This window comes from Vombatus ursinus, unplaced genomic scaffold (assembly GCF_900497805.2).
Source record: "Vombatus ursinus unplaced genomic scaffold, bare-nosed wombat genome assembly UNPS02005236.1, whole genome shotgun sequence".
Taxonomy (NCBI): domain Eukaryota; kingdom Metazoa; phylum Chordata; class Mammalia; order Diprotodontia; family Vombatidae; genus Vombatus; species Vombatus ursinus.
Window position 1 is genome coordinate 903953 of NW_020945014.1, and position 26962 is coordinate 930914.

Consider the following 26962-nt stretch of genomic DNA (forward strand, 5'->3'; position numbering starts at 1 on the left):
CTTTATAGGACATTAGGGTACCTATTTTCCAACATTGTCTCTGGCATTTGTTATTTTCATTTTCTGTCATCTTAGCCAATCTGTTGAGTGTGAGGTGGTACCTCAGAGTTGTTTTAAATTGTGCTTTTCCAATTATTATTGATTTAGAGCATTTTTTCTTATGATGACTGACAGCTTTGATTTCTCCAAAAACTCTGAAAACTTCCTGTTGATATCTCTTGACCATTTATCGAAAGAAGAATGACTCTTAATCTTATAAATTTGGCTCAGTTTCATTTATATTTGAGAAATGAGAGCTTTATCGGAGAAACTTGCAGCCAAGATTGTTTCCTCTGGTTTCTTTCTTTTCTTCTAATTTTGGCTACATTGGCTTTGTTAGTGCAAAACTTTTAAATTTTATATAATCAAAATTGTCCATTTACCTCCCATAAACCTCTATATCTCATGTTTTATCATGAACTCCTCTCCTAGCCATACAGCTGACAGGCAATTTCTTTCATGATCCACTAATTTGCTTATGATATCACTCTTTATGTCTAAATTATGTACCTTATCTTTGTATATAGTGTGAGATGTTGGCCTTTGCCTAGTTTCTGTCAGATTGCTTTCTAGTTTTCCTAGTAGTTTTTGTCAAATAGAGAATTTTTGTCCCAATAACTGGGAACTTGGGGCTTATCAAACCTACGTTATTGCATTTTGCTTCTATATATTGTGTACCTAATCTGTTCCATTGATCAAGATCTTTATTTCTTATCCAGTGCCAAATTGTTTTGAATGATTATAGCTTTGTAGAGTAGTTTGAAATCTTGTACTACTAGATACCCTTCCTTCACAACTTTTTTTCATTGACTCCTTTGGTATTTTTGACCTTTTGTTCCTCATCCTCCAAATGGGTTTTGCTATTATTTTTCTAGTTCTAGATTGGTATGGTGTTGAATAAGTAAATTAATTTAGGTAATGTTGTTATTTTTATTATTTTAACTTGACCTATCCATGAGCAATTAATATTTCTCTAATTATTTCAATCTGTATTTGTGTGAAGAGTGTTTTGTGATAGTGTTCATATAGTTCTTATATGTGTCTTGGTAGGTATATTTCCAAGTATGTTGTACTGTCTGTAGTTATTTTAAATAGAATTTTTTGACTGGGCTGAGCAAAGATTGTGGAGTAAAAGCAGTGACTTGCTTGAGCTCTCCCCCAAACCCCTCCAAATACCTGTAAAAATGACTCTAAACAAATTCTAGAGCAGCAGAACCCACAAAAAGACAGAGTTAAACAAATTTCCAGCCCAAGACAACCTGGATGATTGATGGGAAAGGTCTATCATGCCAGGCTGGGAGAGAAGCCTAATTTATCGTGGGCACGCAAGCAAAGACCAGGTCTCAGTGAACCTGGAGCGGCCCGAGGGGACTGAATCATGGACAGCTCTGGTAGTTTCCAGACTTCTCAACCCAGAAACACCAAAGACAACTTAAAAGGTCAGTAGGAAAAGTCTGTTGGACCGTGGTGAGAGAAAAGCTTGGTCCCAGCCCCAGTCCTGGTGCAGCCCTGGGGTGGCTTCTGCTTCTGCTCTCGACCCATAGACAGAGGGGAAATCATGTGGCTGATCAGAGAGGGGTTATGAGGATCTCTTTGCTGGTGCTGAGGCAGGATTCTCTGTCTGTTCTTGGATCTGTGTCGCAGTTCTGGGTGGTGGTTCTGGGGCAAGGAGGAGTGCTGGTGTGGTAGAATCCTCCTCAATTTCAAGGCAGAAAAGAGTGCTTGTGGTCACTCATAAACTAGAGCCCAGGCTAGGAAAGGAGTTAACACTTCACCCTTGATCATACCAACTTGGAAAAGAATTGAAAATTTACAGGTCCCTAGAAGTATCTCTGAAAACAGCTGCACAAAACCCCCAAAACTTGGGACAATACATTCTCCACACTGGAGGCAGACCTCTATATTAACAAAGAGTTTAAAACTCAAGTAATTGGCTGGGAAAATGAGCAAACTGCATAACAAAAAGTCAGTCCATAGAATCTTTCTTTGGTGACAAGGAAGATCAAAACATACAATCAGAAGAAGACAACAAAGTCAACATCCAAAGCCTCCAAGAAAAATATGAATCAGTCCCAGGCCATGGAAGAGCTCAAAAAGGATTTTGAGAGGCAAGTAAGAGAAGTAGAGTAAAAACTTGGAAGAGAAGTGAGAGTGATGCAAGAAAATCATGAAAAACAAGTCAACAGCTTGCTAAAAGAAACCCAAATAATACTGAAGAAAATAACACCTTAAAAAATAGTCTAATTCAAATGGCAAAAGAGGTCCAAAAAGCCAATGTGGAGAAGAATGCCAATGGAAATTGGCCAAATGGAAAAGGAAGTGAAATACTGAAAAAAATACTTCCTTAAAAATTAGAATGGAGCAAATGGAAGTTAGTGACTTTATGAGAAATCAAGAAATTGTAAAACAAATCCAAAAGAATGAAAAATAGAAGACAGTGTGGAAACATCTCATTGGAAAAACAACTGACCTGGAAATAGATCCAGAAGAGAGAATTTTAAAATTATTGAACTGTCTGATAGCCATGATCAAAAAAAGAGCCTAGGCATCATCTTTCAAGAAATTATCAAGGAAAACTTCCCTGATATTCTAGAACCAGAAAGTAAAATAGGAATGGAAAGAATACCCTGATCACCAGGTCAAGGAGAAAATATTACAAGCAGCCAGAAAGAAACAATTCAAGTATTGTGGAAACACAATCAGGATAATACATGATTTAGCAGCTTCTGCATTAAGGGACTGGAAGGCTTGGAATATAATATTCCGGAGGTCAAAAGAGATAGGGTTACAACCAAGAATCACCTACCCAGCAAAACTGAGGATAATCCTTCAGGGGGAAAAATGAACATTCAGTGAAATAGAGGACTTTCAAGCATTCTTGATGAAAAGACCAGAGCTGAATAGAAAATTCGACTTTCACATACAAGACTGAAGAGAAGCATGAAGAGGTAAACAGGAAAGAGAAATCATAAGGGACTTATTAAAGTTAACTGTTTACATTCCTGCATGGAAAGATGATATTTGTAACTCATGAGACCTTTATCAGTATTAGGGTAGTTGGAGGGGAAAATTATATGTAAATATAGATAGATAAATAGAGCGCACAGGGTGAGTTGAAGATGAAGGGGTGATATCTGGAGAATAAAAGAGATGAGAGAGGATTATACTGGAGAAGGAGAAAGGGAGAGGTAGAATGGGGTAAATTACCTCACATAAAACAGACAAGAAAAGGTTTTTACAGTGGAGGGGATGTGGGGGAAAGTGAGAGGGAATGAGGGAATCTTATTCTCATTAGATTTGGCTTAAGGAGGGAATAACATACACACTCAATTGGGTATGGAAATCTATCTTATCCTACAGGAAAATAGGGGGGAAGGGGATAAGATAGCAGGGGTATGATAGAGGGGAGGGCAGATTGGGGGAAGGGGTAATCAGAAGAAAACACTTCTGAGGAGGAACAGAGTCAAAAGAGACAATAGAATAAATGGGGGGCGGGATAGGATGAAAGGAAATACAGTTAGTTTTTCACAGCATGACTACCATAAAAGTGTTTTGCATGACTACACGTGGATAACCTGTATCAAATTGTTTGCCTTCTCAATGAGGGTGGGTGGGGAGGGAGGAAGGGAGAAAATTTGGAACCCAGAGTTTTAAAAACAAATGTTAAAAATTGTTTTCACATGCAACTGGGAAATAAGATATATAGGCAATGGGGGATAGAAATCTATCCTGCCCTACAGGAAAATAGAAGGGGATAAGTTAAGGGGGGAGGGTGATAGAAGGGAGGACAGATTAGGGGAAGGGGTGTTCCAGAATGCACACCATCTTGGGGTGGGGGAGGGGCAAGATGGGGAGAAAATTCGGAACTCAAAATCTTGTGGACGTGAATGTTGAAAACTAAAAATAAATGAATTAAAATTAAAAAATGAATTCTTTTTACCTCTTCCTGCAGGATTTTATTGATAATATATAGAAACAGGGGCAGCTAGGTGGCGCAGTGTATAGAGCACCAGCCCTGAAGCCAGGAGGACCTGAGTTCAAATCTGGCCTCAGACCAAACACTTGACACACACTGGTTGTGTGACCCTGGGAAAGTCACTTAATCCCAGTTGCCGAAAAAAAAAAAAAAAGAAAATATATAGAAACACTGATGGTTTGTGTGGATTTATTTTATATCCTGCAACTTGCTGAAGTTGTCAATTGTTTCCACTAGTTTTTAAGTTGACTCTCTAGCATTCTCTAAGTATATCATCATATTATCACAAAATGAAAGTTTTTTTTCCTAATTGCCTATGTTTATTCCTTTAATTTCTTCTTCTTGTCTTATTGCTATAGTTAGCATTTCTAGTACAATGTTGAATAGTAATGGTGATAATGAACATCTTTGCTTTGCCGCTGGTCTTATTGGAAAAGCTTCTAGTTTCCCTCCACAGATAATGCTTTTTCTTCATTTTAGATAAATAATATTAATCATTTTAAGAAAAAAACCCATTTGTTCCTATTTTTCTAGTATTTTTTTTAAACAGGAATGTGTGTTGTATTTCAATCAAAAGCTTTTTTCTGTATCTATTGAAATGATCCTATGATTTTTGTTGTTTTTGTTAGTGATAAGGTCAATTATATTTAAAGTTTTCTTAATATTCAATCAATCCTGAATTTCTGATACTAATCTAGAATGGTCATTGTATATGGTCTTTTTGATTTACTGTTGTAATCTCCTTGCTAGTATTTTATTTAAAATATTTACATCAGTATTCATTAGGGAAATTGATCTATAGTTTTCTTTCTCAGTTTTGTCTCTCTCTAGTTTAGGTATCAAGATCATATTTATATTATAGAATTTTAAAGAGTTTATGCAGTATTTTAATTATTCTTTAAATATTTGGTAGAAATCACTTGTATCATCTGATCAGTTCTCTCTTCCCTGCCCCTCTCATTTAAAGAGCTCATTTACTTTGACCCAGCAATAGCACTTCTAGGGCTGTATCCCAAAGAGATCATACAAATATGTACACATATTTGTAAAAGGGACCCACATGTACAAAAATATTTATAGGACCTCTATTTGTGGTGGCAAAGAATTGAAAATTGAGGGGATGCCCATCAATTGGGGAATGGCTGAACAAGTTGTATATTAATGTAATGGAATACTATTGTGCTATAAGAAATGATGAGCAGGCAGACTTTAGAAAAACCTGGAAAGACTTGTATGGTCTGATGCTGAGTGAAGGGAGCAGAACCAGGAGAACGTTGCACACAGTAACAGCCAGATTGTGTGATGATTAATGTTGATAGACTTAGCCCTTCTCAGCAATGCAAGGATCTAAAATATCTCCAAAGGCCTCATGATGGAAAATGCTATCCACATCCAGAGAAAGAACTATGGAGTTTGAATGCACATTGAAGCACACTATCTGCTTTTTTTTTCTTCTGTTATGTTTTGTTTCCTCTTTCTGGTGGTTCCTCCTATTGGTTCTAATTCTTCCTTACAACATGACTAATGTGAAAATATGTTTAATAGGAATGTATATGTATAGCCTATATCAGATTGCACACTGTCTTGGGGAGGGAGGTGGGGAAGGAGGGGGAGGAAAATTTAAAAATCAAAAACTTATGGAAGTGATTGTTAATAAATCAAAATAAATTAATAAAAATAATAAAGAGCTCATTCATAGCTTATTCAATTTTTTTCTAAGATAGTTATTTAAGTATTCTACTTCCTCTTATGTTAATCTATACAATTCATATTTCTGTAGATATTCATCCATTTCACTTAGATTGCAAGTTTTGTAGGAATATAGTTAAGTAAAAATAGTTCCTGATGAATGTTTTTATCTCATCTTCATTGGTTTTATATCCATCCTTTTTTATTTTAATACTGGTAATTCAGCTTCTTTTTTTTTCTTGTTAAAAATCAAATTAATCAATGGTTTATCTGTTTTCTTGGTTTTTTAAAAACAGCTCTTAGTTTTATGTATTAATTTAATTTTTTTCACTTTATTAATCTCTTTCAATTTTTCAGGATTTTATTTTGGTGTTTAATTGGGTATTTTTAAATTTGTTTTTCTAGGGGATTTTTGGTTATTGTCATTATTGTTATTGCATGCCCAATAATTGATCTGTTCTCTCTCTCTTTTTATTGACATAAGTGTTTAGGATATAAATTTCCCCCTAAATATTTCTTTGGCTGCCTCCCAAATAGTCTGATATATTGTCTCAATGTTTTCATTATCTTTAATGAAATTAATTATTGTTTCTATGATTTGTTCTTTGACTTGCTCATTCTTTGGGATTTGGTTCTTTAGCTTCTAATTAATTTTGGTATGTTTTAAAGGCCCTTTAGTGAATGTAATTTTTATTGCTTCATGATCAGAAAAAAAGATGTATTTAATATTTGTTTTTCTGAATTTGTTTGTGAAGTTTTTCTGCCCTAATGCATGATCAATTTTTTTGTGAAGGTGCCATGCATAGCTGAAAATAGATACGCTTCTTTCTATTACCATTCAATATTATCCAGGAGTATATCATATCTACATTTTCTAAAATTTCATTCATCTCCTTAATTTCTTTATTTCTTTTATGGTTAGATTTTTCTAGATCTGAAAGAGTAAATTGAGGCTTCCACTAGAGTCTGTTTATTTCATGGGTTTCTTTGACCAAATAGTTTATCATCTGGTGACTCATCTGCTGGTATTGTATTTTTTTATACTTAGCTAGATGGATCTTTGGAAAACAAACATTCTGTTATTGGGTCCATATCTGGAGCAATGTATGGCCAAATTTACCACAGCTTGTACTCTACAATAATATGTTTCAGGAATCCTGGATAACCTCAATACCATGAGGAAGCATTGCATTAAGATAGTATGGAGGAAGATTATACAAATTAAATCAAATATATGTAGAATACCACAAGATTATCACTTCCTCGTTCCTGGAAGCTCTGCTAATAATAATAGTAATAATAATGATAGCTTGGATTTATAAAAAGCTTTAAGGTTTGCAAAGCAATTTAAAAGCATTATTTTATCCTCACAACAACCCTGAGAGATAGGTGCTATTATAACTCCCAATTTACAGATGGAGAAACTGAAGCATACAGAGATTACTTGACTTACTCAAAGTTACACAGGTAGAAAATGTCTGAGGCTTAATTTGAACTCAGGTCATCCTGACTTCAAGTCCAGCATTCTATTTTAGGTATTTCATATGATTTTGTAGGGGATTTCCCTTTCTAGTCCTTTCTACTGGATTTGGTTATTGTTATATAGAAATACTGTTAATTTTTATTGGTTTATTTGGTTTTTTTTATCCTGCTACTTTGCTGAAGCTATTGTCCCAATTAGCTTCTTGACTGATTCTAGGATTTTCTGCGTAAATTACCATGTCATCCGCAAATAGGTTTGGGCTGTTTCTTTTTGTCTGTCTTTATGCCTTTCTTTCTTTTGGCTTATGGCTATTTGTAGCATATCTAAAACAATCTTAAGTAACAGTGGGAAAAAGAGACATTCTTAATTTTCTCCTTTATTTACTGGCAGAAACTTCTAGTGTTTCTTAATTTTGTGAGTTACTTTTCCTTTTCTATGTGAATGGTTTGGTTGTTGAAAGGGGCAGAAAATGAACTTTTATTAAAGAAAAGTGATGGATTCATCTTGTGAATGATATAAGATACCCTTTTCTACGTGCATAATATGATTGTTGAAAGGGGCAGGAGGAAAAAAAAATTTTTGTGCATGAGAAACTGATAAAAAGCTGTACGTGAAGAAAATTTCCATTGAAGTATGAGTAAAGAAATATATCATTTGGAGGCAAGGGACTGTGTTGTGCCTGTGCAGGGACTGTGATTGTAAATACTGCTAACTTTGGGTTTTAGTTATATAATTTTCATCATATAGAAATGTCTTTCTAGGTCTGTGTTCTGTTGTACTTTGTCAGAGGTTTTTTATGCGTCTATTGATAAAATTATGAGGTTTTAATTTTCAATTTTATAAGCTATATTTATTGTTTTCCTGCTGCTGAATAATCCTTATATCACTGGTATGATTCCATCTTGATCATAGTGAATGTATATCATATACATATAATATAATTAGATGTATAGTGAATATATTATAATTATATGCACATAATTTTATCAATTAATAATATTTATATATACTTTATATAATATTAATATAAAATTTAATACAATCTAATGTAATATTGATATTATATGTTTATAACATATCTATTATATGTATGCAACATATGCATATAATAATATAGAATATGCTTATAGTGTATACCATGTATATATATTTACTGAAGTCTCTTATTTAAATTTTATTTTAAATCAATATTTATTAATAGTATTGGTTCATAGTTATAATTCTTTGCTTTATTCTTCCCTGATTTAGGTATTAGGACTATGCTTTTCTCATAAAAGGAGTTCGTAGTTTTGTTTTCCATTTTTTGAGACTAATTTGTGAGCCATAAATATTAATTCTTGAAAGCTTTGGTGCAATGCTCCTGTAAAGACATCTGGAGCAATCTTTTTGTCCTCTGGTCCTTCTCCCACTATTTAAAGGAATATTTCATTCTCCTTCAATGTCCTAGAGCAGTGGTGTCAAAACTTAAATAATAAAGGAGGCCCCTAATCCATAATAAGGATCCCTGTGGGCAGCATATTGACTTAGTTTTAAAATGTAATGTTATCTATATTTTATTGTATTTTCATCCCAATTACATTTTAATCTGGTTCTGGCAGCACTCAGGTAGGTTACAGGCCTTGTATCTGACACTTCCGTTCTGGAAAATGGAGAAATGTTTCTCAAATTCCTCTACCTTTTTTTCTAGGAGGGTGGTCTGCCAGATAAACATCATGCACCTTGCCCTCCATGCTTGCTGGAAATGGAATCCTTGGTCTTCAGTTTTCTGTCATTTTTGGTAGCTCTTATGAATAATTCCATGGAAAACTGCTGTGTCAAACTGCTGGTTGGAGTTGAAAGGAACATGCAGGATACAGAGATGACTGATGATGATGATGATGATGATGATGATGATGATGATGATGGCAGTGGTGGTGGTGATAGTAATGGCGGTGTTAGTAATGATGATGATAATTGTGTCATGGCAACCAAGTGGTGCTCTGAATTGAGTTCTGGACTTGCATTCAGGAAGACTGAATTCAAATCTTGCCTTAGACACCTACTAACTATGTGACCCTGGGCAAATTGCTTAATCTCTGTCTGCCTCAGTTTCTTCAACTGTGAAATGGGGATTAAAATAGCACTGTCTCACAGGGTTGTTGTGAGGATAAATTGAGATATTTATAAAGTACTTTGCAAACCTTAAGGTACTACATAAATATTATCAGCAGCAACATCTGCCATTTTTGTTGTGCTGTAGGGTTTATAAAGTACTTTTCTCAAAACTCTGTATAAATTGTCCAAGTATCATTAGCCCCATTTTATAGATGAAGAAATAGAAGCATATAAAAGGCTTAAGTGATTTGCCCACAAGCAAATATTTTCATCCAGAAAGACAGGGTGATATAATGGAAATATCCTTAGATTTTAAGTAAGTACAATAGTTTCGTTCTCTGTCCAACCACTTTCTAGATTTATGATTTGAGGCAAATCACTTAATTTCTCTGCACCTTAGTTTCTTCATCTATAAAATGGGAGAATAATGTTTATAATGCCTATCTCACAGGATTGCTTAAAAGATCAAGTGAGTTAATGATTATAAAGGGCTTTTGTAAACCAAAAAAATCTAATGTAAACATAAATTATTATTAACCAGAATAACTTATAAGTTGTGATTCTACAGTAATGGGAGTTTTTAGGAACTGGACATGCCCAGTGGTCAATAAGCCAATAGTGGGAAGATAACAAGTAGCCTGGAAAGAATCAGAAGCAGAAGTCATTGTTAGAGGAAGAATCAGGATCCACACCAAAAATTCACAACACATTCTGCAAAAAAAGATAAGAAGAGACAAGATCTGGGTTTTAGGCTTCAAGATTTCAGTTTCAGAAGATAGATAAGCTTTAGAGTTAGACAAAGTACCCAAGTTCATTTTGTTACACTCAAGGCACTCAATGCACCTTGATGTTAGAGGGTGGATGGCTCTCCTCTTTTGATTTAGCCAAAACCCCACTGTTTGGTGAGCTCCCTTTGTCATAGCCACCTTCATTAACCTTTGTGGAATCCACAGAGTGCAGGCCACCTTACAGCTCAAAGAGTTTATGATCCTATGACCACATATCATCATAGATATGGAGAGGCTGGCTGTCTTCTCCAACAGTGATGGGACTTTGGGCTCTGTGGGGGAGAAGAGAAGCCTTGTCCTTCCTGGTCAGGGATCAGAAGACTGTGAAAATTCAGGAGCAGGAACCAGGTGGTATGTTCAAGGCATAATCTAGGAGGCTAGTCAGAAGCCCTAGGAGTAAAGTAAATGTCTTTAGAGACAGGTTAGAAGGGCAGAGAGCACCTGGATCCCCAGGAGGGAGATAAAATCAGAATTATTAACAGTTGAAAGCATTCTATCAGAGAAACAGAAAACCAAGAACATCTGAAGTAAGGGTTTAGAGCAGAGTAAAATAAAGAAAAAAAAAACAAAGAAAATTCATTTGATTAAGCACATCTTTGCCTGCTCACTGGAGCCATCCCTACCTATAGATCAGCACATATTTATCAAATACTTATTATAGTCCAGGCATCATGCTACCTAGAATATCTAGGATTTGTATAGTGCTTTAAGATAGACACAATGCTTTACATCTGTTATCTCACTAGATCTGTGTTTGAAAGATGGGGATTCAAATTCTAGCTTTGACACTTTACTAGCTGTGTGACTATGGGCAAGTCACATCACCTCTGAATCTTTAGTTTCTTCATATATAATAATTATTATTATTGGATAATAAATAATATAAATACTAGAAATCCACTGGAATTTATTGAATAGCAGGGAAATAATAATCCTGGCTGGAAAACATTTGGTAAACCATGAGGTGATAAACATTCACCATCCATCACGACCATCAATGTCATCATCATCTGAAGAGTTGTCATTGTGGTAGCAACTTACCTGGAGTGTTTCTTCCCTATAGGTGGCAGAAGTGTTTCAGGGCATATACAAGGTGTTCCCCTTAGTCACATTCCCAAACGTTCAGCTGTCCCTTCTGAAAACTATCCCAAAGTTGGGACAACAACACACTCAGAAAGTGGTTGAAGTACTCCTGTCCTTCGCCCGACCAGTGAACAGGTACTGCCAAGCCCCTGGGGGAATGGGGAGGACTGAGTCTGCTGTCTGAAACTTCTGCCTGTGTCTTCAGAACCAGACATTGGGCAAATCATTTCTCCTCTGGCCTTCTGTTTCTTCTTCTGTAAAATCTGGGGATTGGACTACATGATCTCTAAGGTCCCTTCCTGCTCGAACGTGTAGGATCTTAGAACCCTAAGTCTCTAGTCTCAGGAATCACTGAAGAGGTGAGCCAGGATAAACCTTTGCCTTTGGAATTCCTTTAGAAAAGGGGGCTCCCCAGGCTCTCAGAGTCACCCATTCCTTCCACTCACTGTGATCTTGGGCAAATCCTTTCTCCTCCCTAGGCATCCCTCTGTCCCATCTTTAATATAGAATCATCCATCACTTGGGAAACAAGAAGAGTTTGGTGCTTAGAGTATCTGGAGTGGAAAGAGGCAGGCAGGCTCTTTTAGCCATCCCAGGGGTTGTCCTTTTCTGTTCCACTCTTTCTTGAGTAGTGATCAACCACCCAAAACTCTTAGTAACTCTTTGTTCCTGCTTATCATGCTACAACTAGCCTGATTAGTCAACCTGCCGGGAGCAATCCCTTCTTTTATAGATTCATAGATGGTGAAAGTGACCTTACAACATAGAACACGAAGACCAGTGCTGGCAGACACCTTAAAGGATAGCTGTTCTATCCTCCTCATTTGTCAGAGGAGAAAATGAGTGTCAGACATGTTACTTTCCCCAAATTGCCACTGCAACAGACTATAAATCCTGATATGGGTTTTTCCCAAGACCACTGAATTTAGAGTCCGAGGAACTGAGTTCAAATCCTGTCTCTGTTAATTACTATCTGAGGGACCTTGAGCAAATCATTTAACCTCTCTGGGCTTCCATTTCTACATGAAGGAATTTTACTCAGCGACCTCTATGGTCCCATCTCTCTAAATCTGTGATCTGTGATGACTTTGCAAGCCATCAGAGGAAAGATGATAAAATGAAAGTAAACGTATATATCCCAGGATTATCTAGCAATTGAGCCCAGCTATTTCCTACTAAGAAGTCTTTAATCTGGTTCTATCAGTCAATCTGGCAACATCAGTTTTCTAGGCCGACCAGGAACTATATTTGTAAATAGCAGTATATCATCACACCTACATCTAATATATCATCTTACTTACATATAGTAATATGCTATCATACCTAACCTATAATAATATGTAGTATACATAGTATATATACCTGTAATAATATGTAGTATGATAACGTATAGACCTAGCCAAACCCCAAAATATGCAATAATACTCACACATGATAATAAATAAATATGTATGTATATACATACACATATCCATGTCCTTATATAGTAATATTACATGTATTATAAACACATCCATCTATAGTAATAATTAGCCATACCAACTCATAACACTGTGTGGTCACATTAGTATATGATAACGTTGGGTCATGCCTACGCACAGTAATATTTATTTACATCCAATATTGTCAGTCAACAAGCTTTTATTAAATGCTACTATGTGTCCTACACTGCACTACGTGCTGGGGATATAAAGGAAGGCAAAAACATTCTAATGAAGGAGACAAGTAAATAATATGCAAGGTATTTATGAAATAGATACAAGGTAATCTCAGAAGGGAAGGTTTTAGCAACTGAAGGGAAAGGTCTCTTGTAGAAGGTAGGATTTGAACTGAGCCTTTCTTTCTTTCTTTTTTTTCTCTTTTGACTAGGCAATGGGGTTAAGTGACTTGCCCTGGGTCACACAGCTAGTAAGTGTCAAGTGTCTGAGGCCAGATTTGAATTCAGGTCCTCCTGACTCCACAGTTGGTGCTCTATCCACCGAGCCACCTAGCTGCCCCATGAGCTGAGCCTTTCAAGGAATCCAGGGGAACTAAGAGGCAGAAATGAGGAAAGCAAGTGTCCTAAGTATGGAGGAAAGCCAATGAAAAGGCACAGATATGGGAGATAGAGTATTCAGTGGAGCCAGATCATAGAGTGAATGGAGTGGACAGTAGAGTGTAAAAAGACTGTTAACTAGGAAGGGACCAGGTGGGCGAAGAGCTTTAAGGACCAAACAGAGGGTTTTCCACTTGATCCTGGAGGTACTAGGGATCCACTGGAATTTGTTGAATAGCAAGGTAATGTAATTGGGTCTGCTCTTCAGGAAAATCGCTTTGACATCTGCATGAAGGACAAATACTCAATACAACCATCTCCAGTCATGCCCACATAAAGTAATCTCCAGGTATGCCCACATAAAATTCCATCCCCCCACCCCTCCTGAGGAAATGGAAAGTTACTGCCTCCCAGTTCTGCGGAAGCATTTTTTCTCTCCCTCCCACACTTCTCCAGTGAAGTCTCCCCTGAACTTTGGGCAAAAGAGGAGTGGAGACAGTGTGAAGTAATGTGGCTCCACTTTGTAGGCAGCTCACAGAGATGTGGAAGATCCTGGCAATGGATAAAAACCTGACGAGGAGACTCATGACCATGCTGTACCTGAAAATGAAGAATCGGCCATCGGAAGAAGACATGATTTCAAAAAACATAATGGATAAGACAGAACTGGAGTCCATAGAGGTAAGCAGTGATGCTGAGCACGCTTCCCATAACACTTCTTAAGAGGAGGCATCTTAACCTCTACCTTGGGCGGGCAACGGAGTTATTGACTTTTAGGGTTGGAAGAGACTTTTATTTTACAAAGGAGGGAATTAAGATCCAGAAAGGGCAAATCACCAGGGGAAATAACTTGTCAAAAATAACACAGTGACTCTCACTGTCTGTCTGTCTGTCTGTCTCTCTCTCTCTCTGTGTCTCTCTGTCTCTCTCCTCATCACACTGCTTAAACTTCCACTATTAGAACGTCTAGCTTGTAGGGCTTAATTCATGAAACTCTTCTTCACATTTTGGGGGTTCCTCATCCTACTGTTTCTAGACACAAGATTCTCAAGAGATATGCCTGCAGGGGGGCTCTGATCAAATGAATGACAGTGTTGAACTTAAATCTGTGGGATGTGGTTTTGAGTGCTGGCTTATAAACTTAACAAGCTGTGTGACACTGGGCAAGTCATAGGTAATCATAAGATTTAAGGTCCCACAGCATAGAAGGGATCTTAGAGATCATTTAGTTCACTCCCTGCATTTTACATATAGAGAGACTGAGAGCCATATAGGTATCATAGAATTCTAGATTTAGAGCTAGAAAAGATTTTAAAGGTTATCTAGTCTAATACCTTTTTTTCCCCACAGCTGAGGATGCTGAGGCTTAGGGATAAGAGTTGACTTGTCCAAGGTCACTCAACTAGTAGGTGGTGTATCCAGAATTTGAACCCACATCTCTGACTTTATATCCAGTGCTGTTTCTGCTACATCACTCTAACTTCCTTGCTATAGCTTTCTAAGCCTCAGTTTCCTCTGTAAAGTAGGAATTATGATACTTGTCCTACCTACTACACATCATTGTGAGAAAAACACATTGTAAGTTACAAAACACTACAGAAAAATAGATTTTATTATATTTTTCTGGACATAGCATCTTCCCTGAATCTCTCCCTGCATTCCTGTTCAGAGGAGCATGACAGAAGGAATCCTGAGATTTTTATTTTCCTGAGCCTAGATTTGGCCTTAAGCAACCAGTATCCTGTTTTCTCTCCTCCAGACCCTACCCTGGGTCCTTCTTGGTTCTTTAGAGCCAAAGTGTCTTTTCAAGGACAAAAGCTGAATAATAACTACTTTTTAAAGAAGTTCAGTTAGCAGTGACCACTCTCTCCTTCCTTCTGGCTAGAGAAGAAGACATACCCCCCACACACCTTTTTGTTAAAGTTGATCCCTTAGCCCTAATCCAGGGGTGGGGAACCTATGACCTCGAGGCCACATGTGGCCCTTTAGGTCCTCAAGTGCAGCCCTTTGACTAAATCCACGTGGATACACTTGAGGACCTAGACTGAATCCATGTGAATGCATTTGAGGACCTAGACTGAATCCATGTGAATGCACTTGAGGACCTAGAGGGCCACATGTGGCCTCGAGGCAGAAGGTTCCCCACTCCTGTCCTAATCCTTCCCTATCTTCTGTAGTACATTTTATCCCAAAGTCGGCTCATTTCTCTGAGGTGTCTTCAATCTCACCCTCTCCACTGCTTCCTTGCCTTCAGACTTTAAGCATGCTCAAGGATCCCCAGTATTTTTTAAATCACCTCTTTAGCCTTTCTAACTCATTCAACTGAGGATCCCTTTCCCTTTCACTGACAAATTTCTTGAAAAAATAATTGTCTATACCTAAAGCTTCCACTTTCTTACTTCCCAATGTTCCCTTAACTTCTTGCAACCTGATTTTTGTCTCCACAATTCTATTGACCCTGATCTCTCTTAGGCAATATTTGACTTGACCTCTCAATCAATGGCTTGCTCATTTTTCAGTCCTCTTCCTCTTAGGGCAGTGAGGTGGTGCAGTGGATAGAGTGCTGGGCCTGAAGTCAAGAAGACCTGGATTCAGCCACTTAGTAGCTGTGTGACCTAGGGCAAGTCACTTAAGCCTGTTTGCCTCAGTTTCTTCATCTGTAAAAAGAAGGAAATGACAAATCACTCCAGTATCTTTGCCAAGAAAACCCCAAATAGGGTCCCAAAGAGTTGGACATAGCTGAAAGGACGACAGCAATGGCTTCCTCTTCAACCTATTTGCAGCATTTGATACTTTTATTTTTTGGCTAGGGAATGGGGTTACGTGGCTTGCCCAGGGTCACACAGCTAGTAAGTGTCAAGTGTCTGAGGCCGGATTTGAATTCAGGTCCTCCCGACTCCAGGGCTGGGGCTCTATCCACTGTGCCACCTAGCTGCCCCAGCATTTGATACTTTTGATCCCATTATCCTTCTCTATATTCTCTCTCTTTGGTTTAAAATACCACATCCTTTTGGCTCTCTAAGCACCCTTATGTCTCACACCAGATCTGGCTCCTTGTCCTCTGCGTGACTCATTAAGGTGGATGATTCCCAAGGTTCTGTCTCTCTTTAGTCTATAAATTGGTCATCTCTTTCACCCCCTTGACTTCAACTACCAGCTCTACAGAGATGACTGTTGCCTGTATTTCTAACCCTGATCTCTTTCCTAAACTGCAGTGGCCCCATCTCCAGCTGCTTGTAGGGGGTCTCTATGAACCATTAAACTCAACCCCAAGCCGCCTCCTATTTCTCATTTTGCTATTCGTGTTTGTGGCACAGTCATTCAACTTGTTTTTCATAGTATGGTTAAAAAAAAAAAAAAGAATGCTAGCTTTGGAGTTAGGAAAGACCTAGATTCATATCCCACTTGCAATCAGTTCACCTCTCTGAGCCTTAGTTTCTTCATCTGTAAAATGGAGATAGTACTTGTGGTAACTAGGCCAAGGGACTGTTGTGTAGATCAAATGAGACAGCGTGTTAAAACCCTTTGAAAATCTTTTTTTTTTAAAGCATGTAAACATCAGCTATGCTAGCAACCTCGGAATCAGTTTTTGCTTTTCCATCATCCTCACTTCTCACATTTGGTCCTAATCCTTAGCAACATCTCTTGAGTCATCAGCTCTTCCCCATTCCCACAGTCAGTCATCTGTTTTTGGCCCTGATTACTACCTGCCTGAATATTGCAAAAGCTTCCTAACAGGACTTCCTCGGTGCACTCTGTTTCTCTTCCAAACCACCCTTCACGCAGCTTCCAGATTTCTTTCCTTACGCCTAGATCTAGTCATGCCAGACCCCTGCCCCAGACCCTTCAATAGCTCCCCATTGTCTAATGAGTAAGTTCAAACTCTTTAACCTGACATGCATGGCCTTCCACAGTCTATTGCCACTTCGTCTTTCCAATTGTGTTTCAAATGTGCTTCACATGCCCTATGTTCCAGTTCAATGGCACTGATCACCACTCTCCATACGTGCTATAATTTTTTCATCTTCAGTGCTTTTTCTTAAACTCCTACCGAGGCAGTGATAGGGAAATAAAGCTAGATGGGCAGGTTAGATGATAGAGGACCTTGGACCTAAAGACTGAGAGTCTGGACTTGATTGGAGAGGCAATCGTGAGCCATGGTTGGCTTCTGATTAGGGGAGTGCCCTGATAAAAGTGGCACAACTTGAAGCTGTATATTTTTTCTCATCCCCCCACCCCAATTCCCTTTGTAGGCACTGAATACAATGTATGAACTCCTCTACATCCAGGAGTTCCGGGTAGCAGTCCATTGGGCCTTTTCCAGGATTCTTTTGGGCCTATTGACACAGCTGCACTACCTCTTTGAACTGGGCATGGTTGACAACTCCCTGGACCGTTTTGAAGACATCCTGAAGTTGGAGTGTCTCAGTCCTTTCAGGTGAGAGCCTCAGGCTTCTGGAGATTGCTTCTTGCCAGCCTTTGCAGGTGCTTCACTCTACCTGATTCTTCCTATTTCTGAGCCAGAGGGAAAGTTCTGGTGTTCAGTAGTAATAGAAGAGGCCAACTCTCCCACCAAAGTCTTTGTTCTTCATTTTCTGTAATTTTGACCCTGACTTGTCTCTCGGAGGTTGCGTGATCGTCTTTCTAACCAGCCAAGGCACCTGGAACCGGTTGCTTTTGTCCATTGGCCCCACGCTGGGCCCACTGCAGGGACAAGGTGGGTGGGAGAAAAACACCAGATAATATGCACATAGGGAATCGCCTTCTTGTTCTTACCTTCTCCAGTTTGTTCCTAGTTCTGCCATCTTAGTCCACATAGGTTCCCTCTAGCCTTTTAACAGTCTTTTAAGTACTTGGAGGCAGCAACTATCTAAATTTTCCCTTTTACAGGTTAAACATCCTCAGTTTCTCTCAAATAATCCCAGTGAAGCCTGATTTCAAGTTCTCCCCCTATCCTAGTCATACTCCTCTAGATGGGACCCCACTGCATAGGAAGGCAATCCTGCTAGCCAGCAAACATCCCCTATGGAAAAGCAGCTTAGAATGCAAGGGTCTCCACCTAGGTCTACCCAGAGCTAAAGGAAGGGAAGGTGGTCTTTAATTTCAAGCTATAAATAAGTTCCAGAAGAAAGACTTTGTAAATGACTCTCTATAGTCAGTCCATAGATGCTCCAGGAGCCCAGAGAAGATAAGGCGCTGGCTAGACTGGAGAAGGTCACAATTTAAATTCTCAAACCAAAGACATGAAAAACAGAAGTAATAAAGGATATCATTGCATTAGGATGACAAGAGTCACTACTTGCAGGAGAAAGCACTATGCTCAGCTTTCAATAAACTAAGCAGATTTGTCTGTGAGGTTTGTATGGTAGTAGAAGCATGGTGCTCCCCTTCAGCAAAGAACTAGCAGTCAAACATAGACTGTTACTCACCCTTGGCATACTTTAATGTGGCGACCCATCAAGGTTACATTCTTGGGAGCCAGCAGCAATTAATTAGGTGAGACATAGCTGCCTCTGGCCCCCAATCCGTGCTTTTGCATTTCTTTCCAGGGGGCATACTCATCTGCTTGTGGAAGATAGGCCCCACGGTGACTCAGCCTTTGTGCCTCTGTTCTTTAGGGGGCCATTTCTGTAGGTGGTATTGCTGCTTCCTCATTTCACAATCTCCACTTTGAACTTTCCAGCATTTTAATTGGTGAGTAGACAAAGAGTCTACTCTTTTGTCTGCTTCTAGATCTTTACCCTGAGGGTCTTTAGTATCATACTTTGTTGAGGAAATTAAAAAGCAGCTGGCCCGACTTGTGGTTGGTGTTAAGAGTTATCCTGTACAGCACATATCATGCGGTGGGGACATCTGTTTTCCACAGTCTTGCAAATGGCCCTTTGCTCATAGGAAAGCTCAATCTTAGTGCCACCTCTTCTAGGAAGTCTATCCTGATATTTTCCCCCTACCCTCTAGTCACTAATGCCCTTTCCTGGGAGTTATTTAGTATCTACTTTGCATATATTTTGCATTTAATTTTTTTGTGTACATACTGTTTCCCCTCAATAGAATGTAAGCTCCTTGAGGAAAAGAGCTGTCTTGTTATATCTTTAGATCTCAAGGACCTAGCTCAGTGCCTGACACATAGTGGTGGCTTCATAAATGCTTATTGAATGAATTGAACGAATGCATGCATTCACATACATATCTCTATAAAGAGAAGGGAGTGCTTATGCAGTGAGGCCTAGTTTAATAAAATATTACAAGCAAGCAAAAATGGTATATGCCCCTATGATTCATGTGTTTGTTACTTAATACAGATTTTCCTGTCTTGGGGTCTCCTCTGTAGAGGGATTGACAATGAAATTACTTCATACATATGATCAGGATATATGGCTGACTCAATAGTCGTTCATTTTGGTTATAGCTTTACCCCAAAAAAGGCATACCCAGCCAGGCAGTGATGGCCAGGTGAGAGCCAACTGTCAGGCTGAAGATAAACAGGGAATAGATGTACATTAACATGAAGCAGGAAAAAAAGTCAGGTGTCAGAGCCAGAATGTAGAGTCAGGACTGAGGTTCAAACCAAAGAGCTGAACTGCTATGCAACAAAAGACAGCAAAAGTGGGATCTGAAAAGTATGGGGCTGGTCAGATACATAGGAGCGAGAGAACAAAATTGAGCAACTATGATAAGAACACCATCGAATCACATATTTAGAACTGGAAGGGATATTAGAGGGCATTGACTCCAACCTCCTCATTTTACAAATGAGTAAACTGAGGCCCAGGTGAATTAGATGATTTCCCCAGGGTCATCCACTTAGTGTCCGATGGAGAATTTGAACCTAGATTTTCCTGACTCTAAGTGATGAGCCAATGGATGCCAGGAAAACAAGACTAGAGTAGATGTAAGGAAACTCTCATTTCTATAGTGATTACAGAACATTTTCTTCACTATAGCACTGTGAGGTAAGAAAAGAAGCTATTGTTACTATCTCTTTATAGATAAGGAAACCTAGCCTTAGAGAGGTGAAGTGATACCCAAGGTCTCAAGGCCACCAAATGGCAGAGTCAGGATCCGAACTCAGGTCTTTTGACTTGGAGATCTTTATACCACATCAGGCCACCCCTCAGAGCTGACAATCAATTGATTCAGTACATTTTCTAGCAGAATATTTGTGGTTTTTGTCCATTTTGGAGTAGCGTTCTACTCCAGTTTTGAGTACCAGATATTAGGAAGAACATAAAAAAGCTGCATCACTTTCAGAGGAAGCACCAGGATGATGGGAAGATTGCAAACTCTTCCTCGATGATGCATTGCAGATGACCATCTGTCCTGAGCCCTCTGCACTCTGGGAAGCAGGGATGGGCCTGAAGTACCTCCAAGCTCTCTTCCAGCACAGGGACTTTAGAGTCGTATGGATTTCCTTGCTTTTACAATGCCTTCTATCATTGTTTTTCTCTTAAATGCAATAGATTTGCCTTTCTAATTATGTTTGCCTAGGGCTAATATGAATTCAATTTGGCTGAGCCCCAAACCTGATTTCCATGCCAAGCCAAGAGCTCATGGCAGCCAAGGACAAAGTGCATTTAAGTACAAACTCATTTGGAAAATATCACAGCAGAAGGTGTAGAGAAATCACAAGTAGTCTTATCTTTTAGGGAAAAAAATTGAGAAGTAGAGTAGGCATGTTGAAGAGCCAGCCGAAAGCTAAGTCTTTATTTTCACCTTCCCTCCTTCTTCCCATTCTTTTGTGAGGGGTGGAGGAGAGAGACAAGACACAACTGGATGCTGGCAACAGTAAGAAAGACTTATTTCCCCCGTATTTTATGGTCCAGAGGCACAGATTAAAAAAAACCCTGACTGAAAGGATAAGGGATCCTGGGAAGACAAAAAGGCACATGCCACTCCAAGAAGAAAACTTCCTGAATATGGTAGTCAGAAGCAATGACTGACTCCAGGTGAATGCCAAGGGTTCCTGAAGTAAGTGAGGGGACTATGCAGCTGCTACAATCTTTGGGGCTATTTAGGGGCCGGAGAATTGTAAGGGCTGAGACAGCTGGAGGATGGACACAGAAGTGGCAATGACAGCAGCTGTAGACAGCAGAGGCAGAGCATCTGGCAGATGGGATGAAGGACACATACCTTCCATTCTTTTCCCTTTCTTATCCTGAACGCTTTGTGACCCAACTCAACTTTAAACCATCCTCCACTCCTGAATTCTTTACCCACTTGTCCTATCACTGATCTCACTTTGTTAAGCCCTAACCATGATTTACCCTACACCACCTACCTCCTTTGCCCTTATTCACATCCTCCTGAATGAAACTGAAGAAAATCACAAAAACATACTGATTGAGTCCACTACAAATTTACGTTAGTTATCGCAACCAACCCCTCACTGCTGCAAGGCGAGTATTTTTTTCTTCTCTCATTGATTTACCTCTAGCCCACCCCAACCCAGTGTCTGCTCCAAACCTTTTTATCCAAACCTTATCTTCAAGCCTACCACCACAACCCCTTCACCCTCTTTTAGTCAAGGACTTTACCTCATACTTCACCAAAAAATTTGAGGTCTGTCTCTAATAGTTCATCTTTTCCCATCTTCAGCTCCCAAAATTCAGACATCTTTTCACACTATCTCCTCCTTCACCTTGGTCTCAGATGAAGATGAAGAAATGGGACTTCTCCTTACCAAAGCCAATCCTTCCTAACTTCCCCAGCAGATTGTCCCCACAACAATTCCTACTGTCTCTAATCTTCAATCTCTTGCTATCTAATGACACCTTCCCTGCTACTTACAAATGCGCCTGTATCTTCTCATTCTTAAAAAATCCTCACTAGATCATATTATCCCTAGTTTTGCTTGTGACCAAAGCTACATGGATCCCTTGGAATGTGGAATCTTATACTTGAATATTCCCATATCTTCCTCATCCTTAAAAAACTCTCACTGGATCCCATCATCTCCACTTTGTTGTTGTTGTTCAGTCATATCTGTCTCTTTGTGACCCCATTTGGTGTTTTCTTGGCAAAGATACTAGAATGGTTTGCCATTTCCTTCTCCAGCTCATTTTACAGATGAGGAAACTGAGGCAAACAGAGTTGATTGACTTGCCCAGGGTCACCTAGCTAATAAGTGTCTGAGGTCAGATTTGATCTCAGGAAGATGAGTCTTCCTAACTCCAGGCCTGGTGCTCTATTCACTGTGCCACTTATTCAGCTGCTCCACTTATAGTCCTATGCCTCTGTAAAGAAGAAAGGGAAGTCATTTCTCTTATGTTCTTCGAGATAAAGCTTGGTCATTGTAATTTCACAACATTCAGTTTCAATTGATTTGTTTGTTTTCATTCCAACTGTTTTGCTGTAGTCACTGCTCATATTGTCTTCCTGCTTTTATTTGCTTCACTTTGTGTCCGTTTCTGTAAGCCTTCCCGTGTTTCATGTCCTTCATGTTCATTTCTTACGGCACAGTAATATCCCATTATGTTCATGTGCCATATTGTGGTACACAGTTCCTTAATTGATTGGCATTTGCTCAGTTTCCACTTTTTTGCTACTACAAAAAGGGCTTCTATAAATAAGTATTTTGGTAAACGTGGGACTTTTCTTTCTGTCAGTGACCTCCTTAGGCTATATATATATATACCAGTGTGTCAGAGGGTATGGGCATTTTAGTCACCTTCTTATAATTTGAAATTGCTTTCCAGAATGCTTGAACCAACTCATAACCCCTCCACCAGTACATTAGTGTACTTATCTTTCCACAACATTTACCATTCCCATTATTTATCATCTTTGTCAGCATTTCCTTTATAATAATTTTTCAGAAGTATTTGCCTTGGAATAAAATGCTGCTCTGAAGGCTTTCTCCCATATGAATGCTGGAGTCACAGAACACTCTCCAATTCAGACATCTTTTCACACTATCTCCTCCTTCACCTTGGTCTCAGATGAAGATGAAGAAATGGGACTTCTCCTTACCAAAGCCAAGCCTTCCTTGTTGTTGTCCCCACAACAATTTGCACAGAGGACAAAAAACAATTGAACCAAACAATTGGTTCCAAGATGGAACCAATAGATAGTTTTGTTCAATTAGTGCTAAGACCAAGCTATGTTTCAAACAGAGATAAGCCCTCCCCTAAACTGTGTGCCAATATTACGGATGTCCTGTGCAGATTCTAAACAAAAGGTTTCTTTGCTATGGGGAAGGTATTCAAATTCAGGGATGGATGACATTGCACCAAGACCTAGAATAATCATACTGATTCTGCAGTGAAATCTATATTAATTTAAAAGAGATCAGTCCGGGCAGCTAGGTGGCGCAATGGATAGAGCTTTAGCCCTGGAGTCAGGAGGACCTGAGTTTAAATCCGGCCTCAGACACATAACACTTACTAGCTGTGTGACCCTGGGCAAGTCACTTAACTGTTGTCTAGCCAAAAAACAAAAACAAACAAAAAAAAAAAACCAAACAAACAAAAAAGAGATCAGTCTAATCGTACATACTTAAAAATCAAGCTGAAGAAAAGGTGTACCTTGCCTAAATTACAAAATTACTAAATGAACTTGTATGGACAACTTATTGAGTTTCCCCATACAATAATGATAGTACTAGTGACAATAATAATAATAATAGCATTTATAAAGTGCTTTAAAGTTTTCAAAATGATTTATACATTACATTTGTTCCTTAAAGCAAGCCTGTGAGGTAAGTGCTATTATTATCCCCATTTTACAGCTGGGAAAAATGAGGTGGAAGGAGGTTAAGTGACTTGCCCAAGGCTACAAAGTAAATGTCTGAGGTGGCGTTTGAACTCAGGTCTTCCAGATTGCAAGTCTAGCACTCTATCCGCTGCATGAGCTACCTGACATGTATTATGTCCGTATATCCATACACACACACACACAGACACAAACACACATGCCAATGAGCAAGGCTCAGAGCTGAGTAGGACAAGGCCATCCTGAAGAGTCACATTTGATTATTTGCACGGTGCTTCAGCCTCTCACTGCTGTGAGAAATTGAACCAAAGTAAAAAAAAAACAAACAGACAAAACAAAAAAATGCCAACTTCCTGAATAACAGGTAGATTCACTCTCTTGGAAGGCTGTGGATTATCTCTCACTGAAAATGTTCATACAAAGGATAGATGACCATATGTTGGATATATTGTAAAAGAAATAAAAATAGATAAACTCAGAGGTTCTTACTAACTTTGAAACTGTGGGATTTTTGCAAAGATTTATAGGAAAATATAGACAAGAATTACACAGGATGAAAAAGCAAGGAGGAGTTAAGTGCCACCATTTACCTACCATGGTGGAGAGAATACCTGCACTGAGAAAGTCTCTGATCTGCCAAAGTTCCAGTAATAAAATAGGCTTGTTAGGGATTAGTAGAGGGCAGCCCAAGTGAACAAATCCATATAAACACATTTCAGAGTCAGGAATTGGGAGCTGAACTTGAACCCTCTTACCTTGATTTCTCTGCTCCACAGGACATGCCTAGAGGCCCTGAAAGGTCTCTTCTGGACCACTGACAACTGGGAGATATTTGCCTATATGAAGCTACAACAGGGCTGGGACCTTTTCACGAAGATGAATACATTCAAACAGGGTGTGACCCTTCTGACCAGGTACCTAGGGCAAGCGGGAAAATTTGGGCTGTGCTCTCCTTGAGGTATGAAATCCCTTGGGGGATTAGATCCCAAGATGCATGCCTACAATATCTTTGGAGTTTGCACCCAATGTTTCTCCCCATTTCTATACCCATAGACATCCTTCACCTTACCTCCGCGGTCTTTAGATTGCCTCTGGGTCTATCCTGTGCAGGTTGGAGGTGTCTGAAAACTCCTCCCCACTGAGTGGTTGAGAACTGGATGTGCTCTTCCTTCTGAGAGACTGACATTTTAAATGAGAGCCTGGGAGAGAAATGCTAAAACCCAAGGGTTGAAACACAAGAAAGAGTGATCCCACTGACAAATGGCAGTGGATGAGAGAAACACATGCACAGAGAGACAGAGACAGGGAGACAGAGAAAGAGAGATACACAGAGAGAGAGAGAGACAGAGACAGATACAGAGAGATAGAGGTGTATGTGTTTCTAGTATATATGTTTTCGTGTGTGTACATATATATACATATATATATATAAACACACACACATAAATACAAATGTACATATGGGTTTGTTTGTTTGGTTTTTTTTGCTTTCTCCCTTGGGTTTTCTTTTTTGGAAGAGGACAACATGTAGCCTAAAGAAATGTTGCATTAATGATAAAATTTCAGATCCCATGACAGAGTAATGAGGGAGGCATTTGGGAGAATGTGTCCATTAAATTGCATTCCATAGATGGCTGCTTCCTTAACCTATTGATAAATCATATGTGGCAGCACTTAGCACAGTTCCTGGCACATAATAGACAGTAAATGCTAGTTGGCTGACCTATTGAACTTTCCTTCCTAATTGTGACTCTGGTTCTCTATACCCTATCCTCAAATGGACTAGTCCGTCACTAGAGATTAAGAGTTTTTCCCTGTTTATTTCTCTCCCCCTAGGGCCATCACTCACTACAAGTGTGAGATCAAGAGCATTTTAATTCATGCCATGCACAGCATGAAGAGTCCATATGAGCGGGATCATTTGGTAGGCATCCTTGTTATCACTGAGGTAAGGCTCTCCAGGTAGAGTCCCACGTCTACTCTGCCGGGGAGAAATGGACTCCGAATTTCACATTCACAACCTCAGGATAGGACATGGAGAGTCCAGAGCATTTCTTTCTCTGGAAGGTTGTGGGGAGGAGCTCATGAGTTAAGGGCAGAGGAGCAGTTTTGTCCAGATGACTTTTGGTCTAGTGACGCATGTGAAGGGGCCCCTTGATGGTAGCTGCGGGTAAAGTTGTGGTATGCGCCTTGGGGTATCCTATGTGGTGAGCAGCTATCTCCTTCATTCCCACCAGAGCAGGAAGAGTAGATGATAGAATCACAGAATCTCAGAGTTGGCAGGGACCTTGGAGAACACCTAGTCATGTTTATATAATTAAACAAGAGTTGCCTTCTCAACATCCCCAGCAAACAGCAACCCAATTTCCATTTGAAGACCTCTGCTGATGGAAAATACTACTTAGGACAGCCCATTTCACTTTTTGACAGCCATTGCTTTTAAAAGGTTTTCCTCCTTGCATCCAGCCTGAAATCTGCTCCACAACTTTCTCTAACTGTTCCTAGTTCTGCCCTTTTGAGATGCAGCAGAACACAGCTATCTTGTCTCCCACATGGCAGCCCGTCAGGTATTTTAAACCAGCTATCATTTCCCTCTAAGTCTTTTCTTCTTCAACCGAGACTTCCTCAGTTAGCCTGGCCCTTGTACAGTTATCCCTTCCACATTACAACTTTCCCCATCGTGGCTTTGATACGTTGTGGGTCGACATAAGAAACCAAACGGGAATTTTTTGAGAGTATTGCAGAAGCCACAGACAACATGCAAAGGCCAGCAGATGACACAGAAGAGGTTTAGAAACTCAGAAATGCATAAAATATGTGTATAGTATTGTATAATATCAACATATTTTGTCTTTTAATACCATAATAATTCAGACTTCTTTGGTATGAAGGGAGGGCCAAATAATTTTACATGGATTTTCCAGATTGTGGGGATGCCACATCCCTAACCCCCATGACATGGGAAGGGATAACTGTACAGCATGACTTCCCTTTCTATACTAGTTTCCCTCCTCCGGACAGACACTGGTTTGTCAATTTATTTCCTGAAATGTGGCATCCAGAAT

The 26962-nt window shown here is 39.3% G+C and overlaps 1 protein-coding gene across 1 annotated transcript in view; it reads left to right on the top strand.

Annotated features, from left to right (window-relative positions):
- The window catches only part of LOC114030388 (maestro heat-like repeat family member 5), a 93194-nt gene extending 67331 nt beyond the window's left edge, over positions 1-25863 (top strand). Inside the window, exons 15-19 of the mRNA XM_027845192.1 lie at positions 11133-11287; positions 13715-13868; positions 17441-17625; positions 24674-24811; positions 25734-25863. Coding sequence (XP_027700993.1) covers positions 11133-11287; positions 13715-13868; positions 17441-17625; positions 24674-24811; positions 25734-25863 — 762 coding nt within the window. The remainder of the gene's footprint in view (positions 1-11132; positions 11288-13714; positions 13869-17440; positions 17626-24673; positions 24812-25733) is intronic.
- The last annotated feature ends 1099 nt before the right edge of the window (positions 25864-26962 follow it).